The following is a 23370-nucleotide window of genomic DNA, read 5'->3' on the forward strand; positions in this document are numbered from 1 at the left end:
AAAATCAGTGTCTTTGTTTATGGATCAGGCATGAAGCAAGGTGCTAATATTACAGGCAATAGAAGAGAGGATTTTGAATGTTCTCACCAGAAAGAAATGAGAAATGTTTGAGGTAACTGAAATGTTAATTACTCTAATTTGATCATTACACATTGTATACATGCATCAAAGCATTACCACTGTACACCATATATGTACAATTGTTATGGGTCAATGAAAAATAAAATAAAGCCCAGGCACAGTGGTTTATGCCTGTAATCCCAGCACTGTGGGAGGCCGAGGAGGGAGGATCACTTGAGGCTAGGAGTTTGAGACCAGCCTGGAAAATAGAACTAGACCCCATCTCTACAAAAAATAAAAATTAAAAATATATTAGCCAGCTGGGTATGGTGGCAGGCACCTGTAATCCCAGCTCCTTGGGAGGCTGAGGTGGGAGGGTCGCCTGAGCCCAGGAGTACGAGGCTGTGTTGAGTTATGATTGCACCACTGTACTCCAGCCCGGGTGACAGAATGAGACCCTGTCTCTAAAAAAACACAAAATAAAATAAAGTATATCTTTAAAAAGACAGGAAAAAATAAGGCCTGTCCTAGAACTCCTACTTTTAGAGGAAAATGCTCTTTACAAGATGTTGGGAATGGTCCATCTTACTTGTATCAGAAGTGAAGGAGTGAACACAACTCTTATCATTTCAGGATGCTTCCAAAATGCTACCCGTGGCTGAGAGAGTCTTCCAAAATGCTACCTGTGGCTGAAGGTTTGGTCTTCCAGTTAGCTTCCTTTTATTATACAGTTATTATACAGGTAGCTTCACAATTATTCTGAGGTCTTTGAAGGTTCAGTTGTGTAAGTGTGGGTCTGTATGTGTGTGTGTTTTTAAATAGGGATCACTAATGCCCAAAGCTATTAAAACTTAGTTCACTGCATTATTAGCTCAAATATATATGTGTGTGTGTGTATGTGTATAAATGCATACTATAAATGCAAGTTATACTACTTTACATGGTGAGAGTAAAACCAATAGCTTTTGAAGAAGCGAGAATATCTAATTCAGGGGTGAGAGCATTAAGTCCTTTTAAATGAAACTCAAGAGGATTCTGATGTACAATAAACAAGTGTTTACATAAGTCATGGTAAATAAACACTGACGTTTCCCACAGTGTGCTAAGACAGTTCCATCACCACTCACTACTTCCACAAGGGGGCACCAACACTGCCTTAAGTCAGGACAAGGAAGGAAAATAGCTAAGCCATAAACAGCCATCATTCAACTCAGCACAAGGCTGGCTGCAAACACACGCTGTCCTGTGGGAACGAAGTTAGAACTTTATGACATCCCACTAGCAAGCTCGTAATTGACTTCCCAATAGTGAATGTTGTTTCTTGCCTCTGCTGGGAACATTACCAAGTTCAATTCCTACTTGCCCTTAACACAGAGCTCAATGGTCCCCTGGACTTCTAAATTTTGTCTGATCATCCTCGTCACCTCCTAAGAGATGCCTCTGCTCTCGATTTCTGTAAAGCCCAGTGCCTGGCCCACCATGACACCTGCAGTATTTTATTCTAGCCAATTTTAATGTGTCTGTCTCCCCCAACTACACTGAGACCTGCACGAGACTCTGCCGTTCACTTTTTGCTTACTCCTAGCACTACACTGAGCATACAGGCAGTGCTCAATAAGTGTCTGAAGAAATGTTCTTAGCCCCTTTTTACAGAGACAAATAATGCCTCCAATTGCCCCTGGGAGGACTAAGATATAATATGGGGACATGAAGAAATAAAAAGAAAATGCATAGTTTAGAGGCAAAGAGGCACATGGAAAGCTGCCATCAGTAACTGCCACAGATAGACATCTATCATCCATCCATCCATCCATCCATCCATCCATCCATCCATCCATCCATCTGTCCGTCCTTGGATACCTACCTACCTACCACATGCCTGGTACTCTCTTAAATAAGAAACCAAGAAGGAAATCTGGCCTCAAAAACTATGAATTAGAGAGGTGCAGGCTGACATAAAATAACTTGGAAAAGTATACAGCTGCAATTTTAATAAATACCTTAAAGTGGAATTACTCAAGGCTCTGGAGGGATAAGAAGAGGGTGACCTGACCTAGTCGGCGAGGTCTGAGATGGATGGGACTTCAGATAATGGCTATAAAAATAGCTCACACTGGCTGAACATTTACTAAGTGCAGGGCCCTTTGCTAAATGTTTTATATGTATTATTCATATCATCACACCAGCCTTAATATTGTCAGAATTATTCTAATAGGTATCACTATTACATCTCTCCATTTTACAGATGAGAATGCTGATGCACAGGAAGGTTAAATAACTTGCCCAAGGTTATACAGGTAGTATGTAGCAGAACCGAGATTCAAATTCAGAACGTGTGCTTTAAATGTTCATGCCTGCCACTTGTGGGATGGTAGAGAAACGAGTCAACCTTAACCAGGGAAGAGGGAGAGAAAGCTCTGTAGGCAGCAGGACTGTGTGTGTGGGGTTCTCCAACAGGAGACAGGATGGTGAGTAAGGGGACTGGGAAGAGGCATGTGTGGCTGGAACATAGAGTACAAGGATGAGATGCTGAGGCTGCAGAGGCCAACAGGCCAGACCCATCCCTGATGTACTGCAAAAGGCCTGTGTGTTGGGCTCTCCCACTCTCTGTAGGGAAGGAACTATAATTTCCATGAGACAGACCCAGCAATCTTCCGGACACAGACAGTTGAGCTCCAAGTCGCTTCTGAGCTCTACCATGTGGTCATGTACCTTTCAGTGGGGGCAGTTCACCCCCAGGTAAAGGCAGTTTTGGAAATCAGCAGGGATGTTTTTAATTGAGTGGGCAGTGGCCAGTGGCCAGAAATGCTATCTGTCCTGCAATGTTCAAAACAGTCCCATCCAGTGAAGAATTGTGCTGCTTCTCCCATGGCTTTTAAACACCCCACTGGATCTCTGCATTGGCAGGACACCTACTTATAATTATCCGAGCCTAGAACCTCGTTCTTTTTCATGGGTAAACACAGGGTGGGGTTTTTTTTTTTTTTTTGGATCCTTTTCATGTATGCTGAATTTGCCAGGAATGTGACTCCCATGCAAATCAAGCAGAGCCTGTGCTTTGTTTTGTTCAGAAATTTATCAAGAGTCTTGCACCGTTACAGAAAAACTGCATCAGCAATAGTAACAAAGTTCATGTTTATGAGTCACCAGTACAACAGGCCTGTCTGTCTGCTTTTATAGCTGTCAATTCACAATTATTCTGAGACTCTGACTACTTTATTATATATTTGAGTGTAGTTGTACCCAAGGGTTTACCTATTGAACTACATATAGACATTTCTTTTGTTTTCCTTTGTATTAGAGTTTGGCACTGTCTCAAATTTTTAAAAATGTGTGTGTGTGCATAGGGTAATATGATGTATGAATTTCATTTCAGAATAGTAAAAAGAGTATTAAAAATATTTGTTACAAACAGGGGAGTTAGGGCTGACAGGGCTGCAAAGCGCTGCAGGGGTCTCCATGCTTCTTCCCAGCACACGTGGGGGTTTTCTCCAGGGGCTCTGAAGACTGCCACATGGTCTAACTAATGTGGTTTAATATTACCATTCTACAGATCAAGGCAGTGGCTAAGAGGACAACATGACATGTCACAGTCACACAGCTCCAGCCACAGAGTCGGGACCAAGAACCAGTCCTGAGGACGTCTGCTTCCGACCACTCTTCACAAGCCTACAGATGCCAGACACCCGGAAACTCCACTGAACACCCTCATATGTGCTGGCCTCCTGATGGTTTATGGTTTTAGGAAGGGCACCCAGACTGCATGGTCCAGGCCCCACTAAGAAGGGACGCCACGAATTTATCCAAGTCACCTGGGATCTCCTCCACCCTCCCTGAGCCTTCTTTGTCCACCCCTTCACTAGTTCTGCTAATGGGTCTCCAACATTTGGGTGTGTAAGAATGGTGATGGGAGGCAGAGGCAGACTGGGAGTTGCCAGCCACTCCCTCGGAGATTCCAATGCAGTGGGCTGGGCTCCAGGGATTTGCCTTCTCAACACACAGCCCAGATAATTCTGCTGCAGGGACACCAGTAACCACACTTTAAGAAACACACCCTGAAAGGCCAGTTTCCCTAGATTTCGTCTTTGGGCTGCTTCTCCCTATAGACTCTCTCCCTTCTATGAAAAAAGGCTCTATGGCCAGGCACGGGAGCTCATGCCTATAATCCCAGCACTCTGGGAGGCTGAGGCGAGAGGGCTGCTTGAGCCCAAGAGTTCAAGACCAGCATGCGCAACACAGTGAGACCCCATCTCTTCAAAAAATAAAAAAAATTAGCCAGGCGTGGTGGTGCACACCTGTAGTTCCAGCTACTGGAAATATTGAGGTGGGAGGATTACTTGAGCCCAGGAGGTTGAGGCTGCAGTGAGCTATGATTGCATCATTGCGCTCTGGCATAAGAGATACAGCGAGACCCAGTCTCCAAAAAAAAAAAACAAAAACAAAAGGAAAAAGGGTCCCAAGTCTGTACTCCCAGTCTTCACATTCTCCTGTTGTTTCAGACCTACAGCTCCTCCTGCATGTCTCCACCTGGACCTCCAGGTTACAAATTAAGGTTTTTGTTTGTTTGTTTTTGTTACTGTTGTTTTAGACAGAGTCTCATTCTGTCGCCCAGGCTGGAGTGCAGGGGTGCAATCTCAGCTCATTGCACTCTCCGCCTCCTGGGTTCAAGTGATTCTCCTGCCTCAGTCTCTCAAGTAGCTGGGATTACAGGTGCCCACTACCATGTCTGGCTTATTGTTGTATTTTTAGTAGAGATGGGATAAACCATGTTGGCCGAGCTGGTCTCGAACTCCTGACCTCAGGTGATCCACCCACCTCGGCCTCACAAAGTGCTGGGATTACTGGCATAAGCCATTGTGCCTGGCCTACAAATTAAGTTTTAAAACACCAACATTAGACTCTACTTTATTTAATGGGAGAAGAGACACCTACAAATGCGTAATCATTTTTAGATGTGGAAAGGGCTGTAATGGAGGGATGTGTAAAAGCTGTAATCGCGTGCCAATCATAACGGACAACAGGGTACCCATGTCTTTGGCAATGGCAGAAGCAAGAGGCCTGGAAGGCAAAGAGATCAATCAATCTGGAAGGATGAGGAGGACATTCCAGGTAAAGGGAGAGGCAGATGCAAAAACAGGAAGGAATGAGCACGAAAACCTTCCAAATTGACAACAGCCTGTGGGCAAGGACGCTGGAGACCAGATACGGCAAGGAGAGGAGACAGTGGAGGGGCTGGATTCTGTTCTGTTGCCCAAACTACAGGAGAAAAACCTCCCAGGAGCACAGTGAGCGATGGCAGATTGAAGGGGAAGGTGGGAGACCGAACAGAGCTTCCCTGGGTCCAGAAGTTTCTCAACCGACAGGCCATTGGATTGGACTTGCAGACGCCACTTTGAACCCTGGAGTCTAACTCATGCTTTCATTCACAAACTACACAATCATATGACATACTGTGGCCACTCACCTCTAGTTTCGTTTTTAACCCATGCATTGATGGAATCACAGGCAGAGGCTGGATCCTCAAAGTTCACATTCCGGACCTCACTCTGGAACACATCTTTGTTCCTTGTAACAAAAGGCACTTCAATTTCAGAGGCATTCTTAACAAACACGGCGTTAGCCACTGTCACAATGTCTTTATTCTTCTTGGAGACGATGGCCTTGTTGATCTTCTTTAATATTTTACCAACTCCTAAAAGAGAAACCAGAAAATACTGCAGTATTTCCATAAGAATCTAGAAAAGTTTTAAAAATCTTTTATATTGTAGCAAATAAGAACAGTACAGGCCAGATGCAGTGGCTCACACCTGTAATCCCAGCAATTTGAGAGGCTGAGGTGGGTGGACTGCTTGAGCTCAGGAGTTTAAGACCAACCTGGGTAATATGACAAAACCCTGTCTCTACCAAAAATACAAAATTAACTGGACATGGTAGCACACCTGTGATACCAACTACTTGAGGAGGCTGAGGTGGAAGGATCGCTGGAGCCCAGGAAGTCAAGGCTGCAGTAAGCCTTGATCGCGTCCCTGCATGCGGCCTGGGTGACTAAGCAAGACCTTGTCTCAAAAATAAAAATAAAAGAACAGTACAAACAGGATAGCTATGAGTAGCAAGAAACTAAGTCTCTGTCCTCTCAGGGGCTTATTTCTTAAGAAAAGGAGAGAATGGGGTTAAAGTCTAACCACTGAAGCTCTCAAAAATCAATTGTGCTTCTGCATCAAAACAGGGATATTCCACGTGCTCTTGCCACCTTCCCAATGCAGACCTCATTCTCATGGTAGCCTTTCTGGGCACCAGATCAGTATGAATGCTGGTACAGTCCTCAGTTCTATAGCCAAGGGGGAATAAATCAAAGCGAACTTCCTAATTCTTTCTCTCTTGTCTAACATTATTAAGCGCTACTTCCTTTCTTGCCAAAGATTTAACAATGTAATTTCGTTTTTTCTATTTTGGAAAAAAAATGAATAAAATAAGCGTTAGAAAGACTATAAAAAATTACCATGTGCCACCATCCAGAACAATGTGGTTTTTACTTGGTATCAAGCTCAAAGAGTAAGGAGATTAATTTTATGGCAATATAAGCTTTATTTTACATGAGCCATTCATACATGCTCCATTTAGTTTGAGAGGGTGAAAAAGAGGCAAATAAGTTATAAGGATGCAATGTGTTTCTACAGAGAGCTCAAATTACAGGTCCTTCTTCATCGCTTGGGGTCTCTTCAAAATGACACTGTCCTAAAACATCCTGCCGGAGTCACCTTGATGGTCCCCTAAAGAGCCAATTTGTCACTGTGAATGTACATGCTCTTCAGACCCTTTACACAGGGTGGGGCCGTCTCCTCAGGGCCCACAAAGAGGGGCGTGTGTAGGACTTTACAAAGTGCATGGCCCTCTCTTAGACGCTCATGACCACACCTTACAATTGTTCTACGGTGCAGGCCCATTCTACAAGTAAGAAAACGGCAGCCTTTAGAGGCTGAAAGACACTTCCAAGGCCAATTGCCAGCTCCTGGCCCTTTTGGGGTAGGGGTGAGGCAGTGGTGGATGGCCAACAGGCCAATATTGTTAGAACTTCAGAAATAAAATGGCTTAAAATCAGTGTGGCTCAGCATTAAAATAAACAACAAAAGTCCAGTTGCTACTTTGGAATTGTCTCGGCCGACACGGCCTGGATCACACTAGGAAAGGCCATAAATTTTAGCAGTGATTCTCCACGAAGTTATAAATCACCAAGAGTTTTCTGAACTTCCAAGCAAGGGGCAGAACAGTGTGTTCCAAGTATTTAGTCCTTCTATGCTTCCAACAGGTGAACAAACTGCAAACTCATGCAGAAGTGTAATGCTGCATCAACAGAGCAGTGAGATTAGGCATTTGGTGCTGGCAGCCCTGGAGGCCACGCTGAGCAGAGTTGGAGGTGGGTGCAGAGCGAGGCACTGAAGGACACAAATCGCCACCTCCCTGATCTTACTCTCCAGCTGACGATGCCAGTGCAGTCAAGATTCTCAGAACTTTCGGGCCAGCCTGGGTGGAAGAACATGGGCAGGAAGACTCCCTTGTTTCCAACAAAGTAAGCAGACCTAGATGTGAATGTGACTTTTGCAAGGTCACAGAGGGTGTTGGTGGCCCGGAAGAGCAGGGGAGCCAGTCCTGCTCCCCTGCGAGCTGCAGTCAGGGAGACAGCAGACAGGACACAGCTCTGGGCAAGACCCCTCAGCTGAAGCAAAACAGTGCCAGAGGATGAAGCTCGTGCAGTTAAACGGGTCATTTAAGAAAGGTTTTTCGTTAAATCAAACTAAACCTTTTTCATTGGGCCTTACTTTAAAACATTTTTTTAGCTCTCTCTCTCGCTACATATCTATCTATCTATCTATCTATCTATCTATCTATCTATCTATCTATCTATATTTTTTCTTTAAGCTCTGGGATGCATGTGCAGAACGTGCAGGTTTGTTACATAGGTATACATGTGCCATGGTGCTCTGCTGCACCCATCAACCTGTCAGCTAGGTTTTAAGCCCCGCATGCATTAGGTATTTGTCCTAATGCTTTCCCTCCCCTTGCCCCCCACCCCTCGACAGGCCCCTTTGTGTGATGTTCCCCTCCCTGTGTCCATGTGTTCTCATTGGTCAGCTCCCACTTATGAGTGAGAACATGTGGTGTTTGGTTTTCTGTTCTTGTGTTACTTTGCTGAAAAGGATGGTTTCCAGCTTCATCCATGTCCCTGCAAAGGACATGAACTCACTCTTTTTTTATGGCTGCATAGTATTCCACGGTGTATATGTGCCACATTTTCTTTATCCCGTCTATCATTGATGGGCATGTGGGTTGGTTCCAAGTCTTTTCTCAGCTTTATATTTTGAAATAATTATAGATTTATAGGAAATGGCAAAACAATATGCAGGGAAGTCCCACGTGCCTTTCACCCAGTCTTCCCAATGGTACTGTCGTTACATCAGGAAATTTCCATCAGGTCAGTCCACAGGGTGCATTCAGACTTCACTCATTTTCCATATACTCCTGTTGTAGGCTTGGGGAGGGGGGTCTGTGCAGATTTGTGTGGCCACTGCTACAATCAGGACCCAGGATGGCTCCACCACCACAAGGCCCCTGGGTCCCCCACAGCTACCCCTTCCCAGCTCCTCTCACATGCTTTACAAGCACACCTACAACCACAGTGCAACTCAGCCCTGGGCGCCATGGAGGTGGTGAGCCAGGAAGCGTCCCCTGCAGGAATGAGGGCTGAAGCCTTGGGAAGGGAGACCTAGTGACAGACCCCAAGCTCCGAAAGTACAGAAAAGGGACCAGAGTCTAGTTCTCCTAACTGCCAGCACCACGCTATTTGTTCTTTAGAAAAGACTGACCCCAAGCCCCAAAGGGCACCAGCGAAACCTCTTCTGGCTGCTCTGCTTCTTGGGGCTGTCAGCAAAAACCAAGCCATAAACCCTGCGGTCACAAGACTCAGGCAAAGGCCCCGCCAGCGAGCAATCGTGCACACGCACCATTCACGCCGTATCTCATCACCGTGGTGAGCTGCTTCTTGGTCCTGCCGTCTGCCCCCAGCTGAAGCATCCCCAGGACGGACGCAATCCCATGGGGAGAGATCACGATGTTGTCATGAGGCCTCGACTTGACAATCTGATTGAAAACCTGGATCCCCGTGTTGGAGCCTAGTTCCTCGAGAGACAGAGGGTTGAAGTTGGAGCAGATGGAGGGCAGCGTCACAGAGGCCAACAGGAAGAGGGGGAGATGCCAGTTCATGGTTCCTTCCGTCAAGGACGACCTGAAAAAGTAAGTTAAAAAATATTTAAATTATACTTAAATGGGTACTTTACTACTTTTTTGTTTCTGTTTTTTTTTTTTTTCTTTTTTTTTCCAGATGGAGACTCGTTCTTTTGCCCAGGCTGGAGTGCAGCGGTGCCATCTCGGCTCACTGCAACCTCTGCCTCCTGGGTTCAAGCAATTCTCCTACCTCAGCCCCCTGAGTAGCTGGAATTACAGGCATGCACCACCACGCCTGGCTAATTTTTGTATTTTTAGTACAGATGAGATTTCACCATGCTGGCCAGGCTGGTCTCAAACTCCTGACCTCAGGTGATCTGCCTGCCTCAGCCTCCCAAAGTGCTGGGATTACAGGCATGAGCCACTGTACCTGTCATGGGAGACCATTTTGTACTCACCTAGGTATGCTTGACTGTACTCAGCATAATTGAATGCCATATGAATACATTTAAGACAGAACAGTGTAATTAAATCAGTTTTCAAAACACATCTTGGGGAGGTGGGGAGGGAAAAGAAGCAAACTTCCATCTCTTGGGTCCTTACAATGTGCCAGGTCCTATACTAATCAGTATTTAATTCTCGGTTATTTTATTTTTATTTTTATTTTGTTTTTGAGACAGTCTCACTCTGTTGCCCAGGCTGGAGTGCAGTGGCACAATCTTGGCTTACTACAACCTCCACCTCCCAGGTTCAAGTGATTCTCACATCTCAGCTTCCTGAGTATCTGGGATTACAAGTGTGCGCCAACTCACCTGGCAATTTTTTTCTTTTTTTCTTTTTAGTAGAGACGAGGTTTCACCATGTTCACCAGGCTGGTCTCGAATGTCTGGCCTCAAGTGATCCGGCCTCCCAAAGTGCTGGGATTACAGGCATGAGCCACCATGCTTGGCCTAATCATTATTTAATTCTCATAAACGCCTTTCATCCAATTAAACCAATATTTACTGAGGGTCCACTGTATATTGGGCCCTTTTATAAGCGCTAGGCATATGACGTAACTAACTGGACAAGACTCCCACCCTCACTGAGCTTACAATCTAGAAGGGAGACAGAAAATAAGCCAGCAAGCAATAAAGCATTTTCAGAAAAGGATAAAAAGCACAATAATAAAATACAGGGACGTGAGTGGACGAAGGGCTGGCGGGGTCGGGAGGTGGTCATTAGATAGGGTGGTCAGGAAGCCACCTCTATGGCAGGGACATGGATGATGAGACCTGAATGGGGGAAGAAGCCAGCCACACTCTGATGGGTACAGTACGCTGGGCAGAGGGAGAGCAGGGCCGAGGCCCTGAAATGGAAATAAACTTGGTGTATTAGAAGCCAGTGTGGATGTGAAGTCAAGGTCGTGGAGTAAAGAAGGGAGACAGGTGGGTGAAGCCAAAGGAGAGTTCAGATCTGGGAAGGTCCTGTAGAGCGTGGAAAGGCACTGGGATTTCATTCCAAGGGTCACAAGAAACCCCTGGAGGATTTCAAACATGGGAGTGAATCCCTTGGGTTGCTATTATTATCTTATAATCACATGTGCTTGATTCTTTTACCATAAGCACACTGCTTTTAAAATTAAAGAATGATTAATTAAAATAAAGTTAAGCGACTGCTTTAAAGTTACAATAGGGTAGGACAATTGGTAAATTCATCAATTTTGAGGATGGTGTTGCTTACATGGATGTTCTCAACTACAGTGATTTGTTTTAAAGAAGCTTCCCTCCTTAATCACCACTCACAGAGCTTTCTCTGGCTGTGACAAGTAAGAGGTAGGAAATTTGCATGTATTTATGGAAAAGCAAATACTTTCATTAAGTAAGAACTTAACAGTGGCAGCTGGTAAAACAAAAGCAGCATTTGTGATGTTGCTAATTCAGTTCTTCCCTGAGAGGCCCAAGCTCCTGCTGAGCACAAGTCTCCCGTGGAGTCAATGTGTCCCTCTCTGTTGTTACGTGTGGGAGGTTGGGGGTGACTGCAGAGAATAAAACAGAGGGGAGCCTTCTAAGAGACAGGTGACCTGGAGGGAGGGGGAAATCGTGTCTCTGTGTGCTCTGGGGGAGGGCACGGGCACAACCACAGTGTTAGGCAGAACTGGCCCCGTATTTGGTGTCTCCTTGCCTTCCTTTCTATGCACTTTCTGTGCTTCCCATCCTAGGGAGTAGGAGATGTTCAATAAACACTTGTCAGATTAATCCGATGGCTCGTAAATACTTTCTATTTTTATTAATTAATTTCTCACTGCATCAAAATAGTGTTTATGGAGTATGGCTAAGAAAATGCTTGTGTTTAATTCTGATCCTCACAGTCAGCTCAAGACACTCTCTGAGGGAAGAGCCATCACTACATTCAGCGAGGACTGTGGGCTCACATAGAACTCCCTGCCCGGCTCCCCAACACAGGGGGCCCCACCGTGAACCACTGAGGCCATCATTCCACTTGACGTTGCAAGTTTCTTATGTGTTGTGAAACAAGCGCTTTGCTAAAGATTTAGAATGTGCCGTGTTTCTCCAGAGCTTAATTGTACAACAATTGTATAAACCCAGCCTGTCTAAATTCAAAACATGTAAGTGACCTACATACGCTGCTCCTGCTTGGGCTCAACTGGCCAGCGTGGCCTATTTTGACTTTGGCACCTAGGACTGGCTCTAATGCCACGACAATCCCTTGAGTTTCCTGGAGCCTACTGGACTTTGGAGAGCATCCAAATCATGAACGCGGAAGCTTTATTCATTTCATCTAAAAACTAGAAATGGTGTTCTCCCCTTCCTTCTTCCCTCTTGCCTTTTCTTTCTTTTGGGCAATAAATACCCCTTTAAAATTTAATATAGCACAAAGTCATCACAAGTATAAAACATTGTGTACAATCTTTGTTACAAATGGCCAAATCCAGTGACCAACTTCATCCATCTCAATTGTTGACTCTTGCATTATATAGTCTATTCTGGTGTCTCCATTCAGCCCGCTATAATCTGTATTCCTGAAGCCTCCCCAAAGAAATCCTCCTAGATTAGTGAATATTTGAATAAATATCAGAATTTGGATTCACAAGGCATGGACATTAAACTGGTTTTGCCTCTGGTAGCTTAAAGTTGATAGACTCAAATACTACAGATATATATACACACACACATATATCTATCTGTTCTATATATATAGATATACATTTTCTCTCTATATATATATCTCAAATACTACAGATATATATTTTCTATATATATCCCCATATCTATCTATCTATATATATATATATAGAGAGAGAGAGACAGAGAGAGAACATTGTAAAAACAGGGTGAAAGGATCAGTGACAATGAGAAATCTAACAGCTCCAATGTCTTAAAGTCACAAGGACAGTCTCCCAAATAAATAGCTAACTTATTTAGAAGAATTCTGCTTGGTTATAAATTTTTGCTAAAAGAACAGTTTTACTATGACATGGAAGAAAGCTGTTATGGGTGTTTTTCTGGGTTTCTTGGACTTGGGAAGTTTTTGAGAGCTGTCTATGTACAATTTCATAAAAGTGCACTGGGACAGTGTTAGAGCTATGCAGAACTTGGAATCAGAGCTATTTTTGATTGATGTGCTGAGCACAACTTCTTCTTGGCCAAATGCTCACTCGTCTAAACTCACCTGGCTTATATACGTGTCTAAGAATAAGCTTTCATTTTTCTCCAAAGTTCCGTAGCCAGGAGAGGGGGTGTTGATCTATAAATTACTTTAGGCCCGCATAATTCCTAACAATGAAACACACTCATGTCCAAATAGACAGTCGCTTACATGAAGTAACTTGGAGTTATCAAGCTTTGAAATGCTTGATCTCTGGAACAAGCAGATGCCATAATGGGAAGTACATAGAAACCTCCTGTTTATTTTCCTTTTTAAGAGAAATTACACTTTTAAACTTTCAAATCAGAGAGAAATGAGTGCTGCCCAAATGTACTGCATAGCAACAAAATGGAAGATTATCGTTTGCTTGAATATTGTTTTCCAACAGTAAAAGTAAGTCTCTAGGCCATCATTGGAGGGAAGATCATAAGCCCATCAATACAGCCATCGCAACAGGCATATCCTTCCAAATGCCAGGTATCTCCTTCCCTATGTTCTTCTAGTTTCTCTTACTTCACACCTTTCTCCTTTCCAGTATGGGGAATGTTTACGAAATAGCTGGGTACTGCTTTGAACTTTAACCATGATTTAATGTAGTAAATAATGGGATGGTAGTTTTGCAAATGCCAGACTCCAAATATATCCCTAGCATTTATAAATAGACCACTTGCCAATTGCAGACATTAGAGGAACCCACTCTCTATAGACCCAATGGTGTCCCCCCTCTCTTCTACACAGGTGATGCTCAAATATGCAGCTCAAATCCTCAAACTCTCTGCTGAATTTCAGTGCTATACTTTTCAACAGTTTGCTACCTGTTTTCAATTCATTGTTCAGAAAAATTATCCACTGGTGGGGAGGGGCACTAGTCTCCAAAAATCTACCAAATCTTCTCTTTTTCAAGAGTCATAGTTTCTGTTGATAGAGCTTGCTTACCCAAGCCTGCACCTCTGCTTCTCTCCCTTAGCCCCCACCTAGCAACCGTGACACTTCTACCCAACTCCTTCCACGGTGTGTTATACTTTTCCTGATCGTTAAAGATGGGGTTCTTTATTCCCTTCTTTGAATTTCTATAGCATTTCCCATTTGCATGCCTCATTTTGGTTGTTTTCCAAGTGTGTTTTCTTTTCTCCCAAGTAGACTGGAAGCTCATGGAAAGCAAGGACTTTAGAATCCTGGTGCCCACAGGGTCAGCTTAGGGCTAAGCTTACCATTCATTGGTAGACACAAAATCAGAGGTTGACCTGTGGGACTAATCCAGAAAGTGTTTGCTGTGCAATACAGAGTGTTCTAAAAATAATTTTAGCAACTAAAAGTCAAAAAAGTCACAAGTTTAGATTAGGGTTATTCTCAGGAAAAATGAAAAGGAATGAAAGTTCTGTTACTTCTGGGCCCTCACCCCCCATGGCAAACGTTCTGCACAGTCGCCACCCCTTATGGGCTGGGCACCCACTTCCCAGCGTGCCTCGCTCCCGCTGCTCCCTGCTGCTTCACACCCCACCATCGCCGCCACTGCCATCACCTCTCCAGGCTGCTTGAGCACCTGTGACCAGACCCCTTAGCCTGGAACCGGTGCTGAACAACTGAACAGTGGAGACCAGGATAGACAGTCACAAAACAAGAAGCTCACTTCCGACCTAACAAATTCTCCTTTTTATGAAATAAAATAGTTTACATATAGTATACGAACAAATGATAAATAATATGACACTAGTCTGCTCTATGTAGCAAAATAAATAAGTTGTAGGCAGACGGTTTGGTAGGAAAAGCCACTGGAAAGACTCTTCTGGGTCCATTCATAGCTGGAGGGTGCACACGTATTTTGGGAGGACACGGAAGCGTCTAATGAAGGAAAAGTTCTCCATCCCCTCTCATTCTCTATAAAAGGTTTAAAGTGATCATGTTTTATAAAATGTGTATTTTTAAAAACATTATATCATGGGAATTATCAAATACATGCAAATATTTAATACTCCCCCCATATTCAACATACAGAAAAAGCAATTATCAACTCATGCCTTGGTTTATTTCTACTCAAATCAAAGATGATTTTGAAGTTAACTGTAGACATCATATAATTCAAAATAATTTCAACATATAGTCTAAGCCTAAGGATTTCAAATATATATCCATAACATCATTATCACACCGCAAAATAACTCCTTAACACATTAAATATCTAGCCCAGGTTCACGTTTTTTCTAATTGTCTTCTTGTTTTTAATAGTATATTTGAATTAGGATCTAAGTGAGCTCCATATATTGCAACTGGTTACATCTCCTGCCTTTGTTTTGTTTGGTTTTTCATCTTCTAGTTGCTTCATTTTTTTTCCCTTGGAATTTTTGTGTTGAAGAAACCAGGTTATTTGCCCTGTAGAGTTTCCCTAGGGTAGATTTTACTAACTGCATTGATGTGATGCTGTTCAACAAGTTCCTCTGACTTCTGTCCCTCCTGTAAACTGTTAGAGCTAGAGCAGGGGTCTGCAAGCTACGGCCTATGGGCCAGATCTGGCCACACTTTTTGTTTTGTCTATGGGTGCATTTGTGCTATGATAGGGAGCCGAGCAGAGGTGCCTGGCTGCAACACAGACGGTATAGCCTGCAAAGCCAAAACCAGTTATCGTGTGGCCCTCTACGTGAAAAGCCTGCTGACCCCAACCGTAGGGACTGATCAGATTCAAGTCGATTTTCTCTTTTTGCAAGCATATTTTGTATAGGTGCTGTCGAGGGTGGTGAAATCAGTAGATAGTAGCTGACTGTCTCTTTTTGTGGTGTTATCAGCTGCTCATGATGACCGCCTAAGTGCACTGTTTTATTAAAAGTTACCAAATGTGGGTGCTGTTACAATTCTAACTTTCCTTCCTTACTTATTAATGAGAATATTTATATAAAAAGAAGTTTTCCATAATCAACTACTTGGTTGCCCTGAGGTTTATTTTGTGTTACAAGGGCAGGATAAATTCTTCATTCATTTCCCATATCTAACAGTTTTCAAAATAATTCAAAATAGGTTGATTGACCAGAGGGTTTTGTTTTGTTTTCTGTATCACTATAAACTCATGTTTTTCAACAGACTTTAAGGGTCTTGATCCACTGCAAATACTATTCTTATTGATGCTCAAAATGAGCCTCTTCACACTGGTTCTTAAACCTTCTGATACAACCCTAAAGTCTTGTTAGCCTCCTTGCTTTCCAGTTTGACTAGAGGTTTAGGCTCATTTTATGTATCTTCTGTTCCAGATGGAATCAGCCACGTCTCTAGGGAGCTCTGGTTCCTTTTAGTGAGAAACAGTAGCACTGAGCACCCTTATCTAATAAACTCTAAATTAACTGTGGAAATGCTGAGCTACAGTGATAAGGAAAATCCAAAGTCCATTTGCACCACTCTCTGGACTATATCCAAATACTGAAATTCAAATTATGAAAGCCAGACTGCTGACACTGTTTTACACTGATGGTTCACACATCACTGGAAAATCAAATTATGAAAGACCAGCTGCTGACACTGAATCGGTTTGCCTCCCATGGCCATCTAGACGGAGAGAGGCTCGCTGGATGATGACGAGAAAAAGGAGTCCGCTGAGCATTAAAAGCTGGGCTGGCAGAATCAAAGTGCATTGCCCTCGTGTGACAGCAGAGTCTCCTGAATCAAGCCCAGCCTAAAAATGGAATCCTAACAGTGCAGATGCCAGCGATAAACAACTGACACACAGCCTGGCAAGGAGAGCCCCCACATTTATCTCAGCCTCTCCCCTCCCTGCCCCTCAGTGAAAGCTGACACCTTCTCAGGCACTAGGAAAGTCTTGCTATCCTAGCCTCGTGTTGCTAGGATCCTGGTTCTTGGAACCTAAGACCCCTTATTAATATATACGGGCTAGAGCAGGTGGAGAAAAACAGCAGGCATGTTGTGTCCGAATCATGACATCCCTCAACAGCTTTTCCTGTCACGGCTTCCCAAAGAAGTAAATGTACAGGCCGGGCACAGTGGCTCACGTCTGTAATCCCAGCACTTTGGAAGGCCGAGGTGAGCAGCGTGCTTGAGGCCAGGAGTTCGAAACCAGCCTGGCTAACATGGCATAACCCTGTCTCTACTAGAAATACAAAAATCAGCCAGGTGTGGCAGCACATGCCTGTAATGCCAGCTATTCGGGAGGCTGAGGCATGTGAATCTCTTGAACCCGGGAGGCAGAGGCTGCAGTGAGCTGAGATGGTGCCACTGCACTCTAGCCCAGGTGACAGAGCGAGACTCTGTCTCAAAAATAAATAAATGAATCAATAAAAATGTACAGGAAAGGTTTGGGGCTGCCAAACTGAGACTTCTGAATGGCCTTAAGTAGAATCGTGCTGTCCAGCATTCAGACCAAATGTTTCCCAACAGTACTTTGCCAATACTCTTAAGGGTGTTTGGCAAGAGGCATTCTAGAGACTCTTCAGGAGGTGACCCATGGAGATTAAGCCTGTCTCTGTAAGTTGACAGTAATTGTTAATGGACAAGTAATTGGGGTTAAGCCTCACATATGGTCTCTGTCTCTCAAACCTGTATAAGCAATACTGAAATAATGTCCACTAAGACCTGTCTTCATTTTCCAAACATCCACCACATTTTCTTATGATACCAAATCAGGTGAACAAGCAAACTAAAGTGTCTCTTGGTTATCCTTGGGAAGTGTACTGAGTATTATCAAAATGACTCAGCGTCTTTAAAATTTAGAGAACAAATGGGAAATGCCAACTTATCAAGGAGACAGCAGCTTGATAGTTTTAAAATGGGTTCTTTCAGGTTACTGGAGAAAGAGACATCGGAATTTTTTCTTAAATTTTTGTCTGCCTTCAAAGTGTATGCTCATTCTATGACGCTAATGAATTTGGCCAAAAAGGAACCTTAAAATGTTTAGGAAATAACTTTTCAGCTGCTGAAAAGTATGGCAGCAACATCCAAATGGTTCCTGCAACAAAAAGACACATATTTTATTGTGAAGTACACTCTGACGTCAAGTGCCTTTTATCCACATATTATATGTTCTGAAATCTCTTTGGGTTGATGGGAAAAGGCTAGGGGGAAGAGGGGATTAGAGTTTTGTTAGCAGTCTGTCTTTTAAAATTCAAGATTACAGGATATTTATTCTATTTTCCTCTAAGTTTCCGGGAAAATACACCTAAGGTTCAAATTCCAATCCTACTACTACCCATTAACCAAGAGATCCAAGGCAAGTCACAATCTTTATCCATCTTAGCTTTGTCCTCTGCCATATCAGAAATCGTTATCTCAAGGGTGGCCATGGGAATTCAATAGGTGCAAACAGAAAGACATAGTAACCAGCCTAATACCTGGCTCAGAGCAAGTGTTCAGTAAATGCTGGCTGTTTTCTTCTGGTCTTCTTCAGTGTTCAAGACCTGAAATACTCTGATTTGTATTTCAGCAACTATTTAGAAAGTCTCAAGAATCAAGCTAAGAAAACAGTCAAACACTGCTACCTTGATGAAGGCCTGTCTGTATCTTTGTAACTTCCTTAGACTATTTAAGACTCAAAAATAGATTAAGAAAATGCTGGTGCATTTTGCTGTCTCTGTAAGAGAACTGAGGGGTACATTACTATGGGAATGAAGGGGGATAAGTGTGTCCCAGAAAACCTATAATAGTGCTGAGATATGTTTTTCAGTCTGCTGACAGATCATTAAATCTGGTTTACTTACGTATCAAGTCCTACAGACTTTTCTTTTTGACATGTCTTTAAGATGTAATGGTCCAAATGGCTGATTTCCTAATCCAGCAACCAAGAGGTGACCCAAGACATTACAGTCATATTGACCAATGGTTCTCAATCTTTAGAAACAAGGAAATACCTTTTTAACTTCTCTCTTCAGTAAGAGACACGGAAGTACCTTTTTTAGACATAAAAAATATTACACATGTATGTTTTTAGTATTTGTAAAAATACATAATAAAAAACCATGAATTCTTAAACATGTTAATAAAATGCAAATTCTTTTTATCAGTATCTAGGTACATTTTTAAAAAATCGTATGTTGAGATATTATTTATCAATCTATACTCAAAACTGGGCCATGAACATGATTTCTCTGATCCTTTAGAATAACCCTCATATGGCTACGGGCCCTCAATTCAGAGATGAGAAACTAACACTCTCTGGATTCTTGCCAATAAAAAAATGAGTATCAAGTGCTAGAGTGTAAATTGATTTTTAAAAAATCTTTCTTAAAGGCAATCCCTAGTATGCATAAATAATCTTAATAATGTATCTACCTATTGGAACACTAATACCCCTTCTATCAATCAATCCTAATGTAATAATAAAAAAGATTCCGGTCCAAAAATGTTTACTATTATTTTCAGTGTAAAAGCATTGCAATGTTCTTTGCAATAAATAATGGCAACAGCAATTATAATTGCAAATTGAATCTCCAATGGAGGGGACACTGTGGGTGAACTTTTACCAATTTTGTGCGCTTATGCCCTAGTTTCTATGTGCTTTGTTGCTAACGGTTTATACCTGTTACCTCGGACAATTACTAGCGGGAGTTGAAAGCCACTTTCTTAGTTGGCCTTAAGTGGTTAAGAGTTCACAAACACCATTCCCTTCCTGAGGACTAACAGCCATTGACTACTGGTCTGGTTGTTCACTGACTCTCCAGAGCTCCCCATGAGCTCTGAATGTAGGACTTTGCCTGATATTTCTTGCTTGGTTTCTTCCCTTTCTAACTCCCACTCTTCCCCTTCCCTTACTGTTTCACCTGGGAGCATTTCCTTAATGAATCCTTTGGCTCAGGGATTGCTTCTGGAAGAACATAACCTAAAATGTCCAACAATAATGAACACTTAATGACATCCATCCAACACAATATTCTTTGGCTGTTAAGAACCTATCTCTGAAGAAAACTTAAAGACATGGTAATATATTCTGGATATATCTTAATTGGAAAAAAATCTACGGTATAATTAACTATGTAAAAATTATACACAGGCACAAAAAAGACGAACAGGACAGATATTAAAATATATAGTTATTTCTGGTGGTGGGAATATGAATATTATTTATTATTCTGTATACTGTTTGTATCCTTCAAAATTTCTGTAATGAAATCGCCACTTACAACAAGGATCCCTTTTCCTTTTATCAGGAACTTATACTCTGGAATAGCTGAAATGTGTTCTAAACAGGAGGAGAGGAGGTTATGGAGCACAACAGTGGCTAAATCAAAGGATCATAAAACTTTAATAAAAATAGTATTTATTGGAAAAGGAGAAATAGTTGAAAAATAATAGAGTGGAATCTTTTTATATACACTAAGATGAATGTTACACCCCATTACAACCCACAGACTATTTCATGTTGAGTTCTTTCAGTAAATGGTGGTGCTATTTTGGTGAACATGATTTGACCTATTTATGTGGCCAAATCTACATATTAGATATTTAATGGTGGGGATTATGACTTAATTTTTTTATTCTCTATGTTTAGCATAGTACCTAGTATATAGTAGTAACTCAATATAGGTTTATGAAATAAATTGTAATTCCATGGAAAGTAACTGTTTCATTACTATTTTAGGTATCAGCAGCAACTATTATTGCTAACTTTTAAAAAAATTCCAGTTTGCTTAAAATTTGTGGAATACCTTCTTAAGTCCTCTAAGAATAATAGCCATCATTTATTGAATGCCTGCTGCTGTGGTTTGAACAACTATGTCCTTCCAAAATTCATTTGTTGAAATCCTAACCCATGGTATTAGAAGCTGGGTGTTTTGGAGGTAATTAGATCATGAGGGTGAAGCCTCATGAATGGAATTAGTGCCCTTATAACAGAGGTCTCAGAAGGCTAGCTAGTCCCGTCTACCGTGTGAGGACACAGTGGGAAGGCAACATCTATGAACCAGAAAGCAGGCTCTCACCAAACACTGAACCTGCTGGTGCCTTGATCTTAGACTTCCCAGCCTCCAGAACAGTGAGAAATAAATTGTTTTTTTATAGACTACCTGGTCTGTGGTATTCTGTTACAGACTAAAACAGAATAAGACATCTACTATATGACAGACACTGTACCTGGAGCTTCCTTTTCAACACCCAGTTTAACCCTCAGCTTAAGAAGTAGGCATTAGTATTTATATTTTATAGATAATAAAAACCAGGGCCCAGAAAAATTAAAGACTCTGGCAAGACTGTATAAATGGTACATGGTAAAAAGACCTGATGCCTAAAAGCCAGTGCTCTGTATGCCACACTGCATCCTGTGACAGTTTAAAGGGTCAACTGAAAAAAAGGTGAAGAAACACTGTCTTCCTTCTACCTCTCTGTCCTTTGCTTAAATCATCAACTACTCAAAGTAAACAAGTGACCAGTTTTACAAGGCACTAGAATTGAACATAATGTTTGTTACTCTAGTGGCTCTCAACTGGTGGTGGTGTGTGACGTTGCCCCTCTGCCCCCAGAGTAGATGTGGCAATGTCTGGAGACGTTTTTGGTTGCACACCTGGGAAGGAGGTGCTACTGGCATCTAGTGGATGGAGGCCAGGGATGCTGCTAATCTTTCTCCAGTGCCCAAGACAGTCCCCACACTAGAGAGTTATATCAGTAGTGCCAAAATAAAGAAAGCCTGCTCTAGGGCACAAGAGAACACACATTCCCACTCTCCCCCCAGGTGCCACACACTGATACCTCTGACTTTCCTTAGTTTAAAACCAAAGTCTCCATGAAGTCCTAGACTGTTTCTCATCAAATCTATGACTGCACTGATACCAATTTACACAGTGGTTCTCCATGGAATTTTCTTTCTTTCCTTTTTTTTTTTTTTTTTTTGTTTTGTCTTTTTGTTTTTTTTTTTTTGAGACAATGTCTTAATCTGTTACCCAAGCAGGAGTGTAGCGGCGTGATCTTGGCTCACTTCAACCTCCGCCTCCTCAGTTCTAGTGATTCTCCTGCCTCAGCCTCTCGAGTAGCTGGGATAACAGGTGGGTGCCACCATGCCTGGCTACTTTTTGTATTTTTAGTAGATATGGGGTTTCATCATATTGGCCAGGCTGGTCTTGAAATCCTGACCTCAAGTGATCCACCCACCTTGGCTTCCCAAAGTGCCAGGATTACAGGCGTGAGCCACCTGACGTGGCCACTCACTGGAATTTTCAAGTCAAGCCTTCTCTATTTGGGAGAGGAAGGAATGAAGCCAGTTACTTTTGTGCATCTTAGAAGGGAAAGGATATGGTACCGGTAATTGAAGCTTTGGCCTGCCAGCCCACCTTATCCAATTTGTCAACCCAGGTTCATCTATAGCCTGTTGAGAAGTTTGGCAGCTAGAGGTGGATATGCACATAACACGCTGAGCCTCCTGCAAGAAGCACTGGGGAAGGTGTGAACCCCAGGTTGAGTGACTCAGCAGCTGTTCCTCTGCGGGAATAGAGGAGCCCCAGCCTCCTGACACAGTGCACCTCCTGAAACCGACAAAGCAGCAGTAGGGAACCGTGGATGGCATTATCAGTCCTCCCCACCCACCGCCTGGTCACTCCTTATAGGCTGCCTTTTTCTTATTAAGCCAAAGCCAGCTCTATCATTCAGGTTCAGGAAACAGAACAGCCAGACACTGAGAGAAAAACCTAAAATATTCACATATAACCTAAATTATTCTTACAACCACTGTTCTTACTTCCTGGGAGCTTTCTAAACTGGTTCTACCCAGTTACCTGCTTAGCTAGGCAAAACGGAGCCCAAACCCCTACTTCCCTCCTGTACCTCTTGAAAAGGGAGTAAGGCCCAGCTAGAGGGAAAGCAGAATCAGCAAGTGAATGCTGCATTAGGTCTCCAAACCACCCTGTGCAAATCACCCCAGAAAGGCCACCTGAAGGAGGGCCTGTTCTGTCTGCTGGGCGGCCCTCTTTTTCTCACAAGGGGAATCCACGCCTTGTGGATAAACAGAGATGCCTTTTCTGGGCTGTGAGAACTCCGCTTTGGCAGTGTTCATGGAGGATGTCGGGTTTTATCAGGCAGGAACTCAGCAGCTCCTGCGTTCCTATTTCAGTGAGCCAGGCAGAAGGGCAAGGAAACCCACACCCAACAGCATACAGAAGACTCAAGATTCCTGGGGCCCAAGTGCCCAAAAAAACCCACTTTGTTCCTTTGAAGTCAGGGTAGTATTTCCAAGGTTGCCGTGTAAACAAGTGTGCCCTATCAAGTTGGTTTATCCCTTCATTTATCTTACAAATATTAATGAAGCACTGTGGTACCAGGCCCGGTGCTGGGATGCTAGGGAGAGAACAGGCATGAAAAGGGGCTTGGCACATGCCCTCCCACCTCTCAGAGTCTCAAGGCGTGGTTCTCCACCTGGGTGACTCTGTCCCTCAGGGAGCATTTGTCAATATCTGAAGACTTTTTTTGGTTTTCACCACTGGGTAGGGGTCAGGGAGGTGGTGCTATGGTATCTGGTAGGCGGGGGGG

General features: G+C 43.0%; 1 protein-coding gene across 2 annotated transcripts in view; it reads right to left on the reverse strand.

The window, feature by feature from the left end:
* Window positions 1–23370, reverse strand: part of LOC105481318 (serpin family E member 2) — a 65589-nt gene that overhangs the window by 17947 nt on the left and 24272 nt on the right. For both annotated transcript variants that reach the window (XM_011740826.3, XM_011740825.2), the window contains exons 2-3: window positions 9060–9340; window positions 5525–5752 (exon numbers count right to left, since the gene is read on the reverse strand). In XM_011740826.3, coding sequence (XP_011739128.1) covers window positions 5525–5752; window positions 9060–9318 — 487 coding nt within the window. In that variant the 5' untranslated portion in view covers window positions 9319–9340. The remainder of the gene's footprint in view (window positions 1–5524; window positions 5753–9059; window positions 9341–23370) is intronic.

The sequence above is a fragment of the Macaca nemestrina genome, chromosome 11 (genome assembly GCF_043159975.1).
Source record: "Macaca nemestrina isolate mMacNem1 chromosome 11, mMacNem.hap1, whole genome shotgun sequence".
Lineage (NCBI taxonomy): Eukaryota > Metazoa > Chordata > Mammalia > Primates > Cercopithecidae > Macaca > Macaca nemestrina.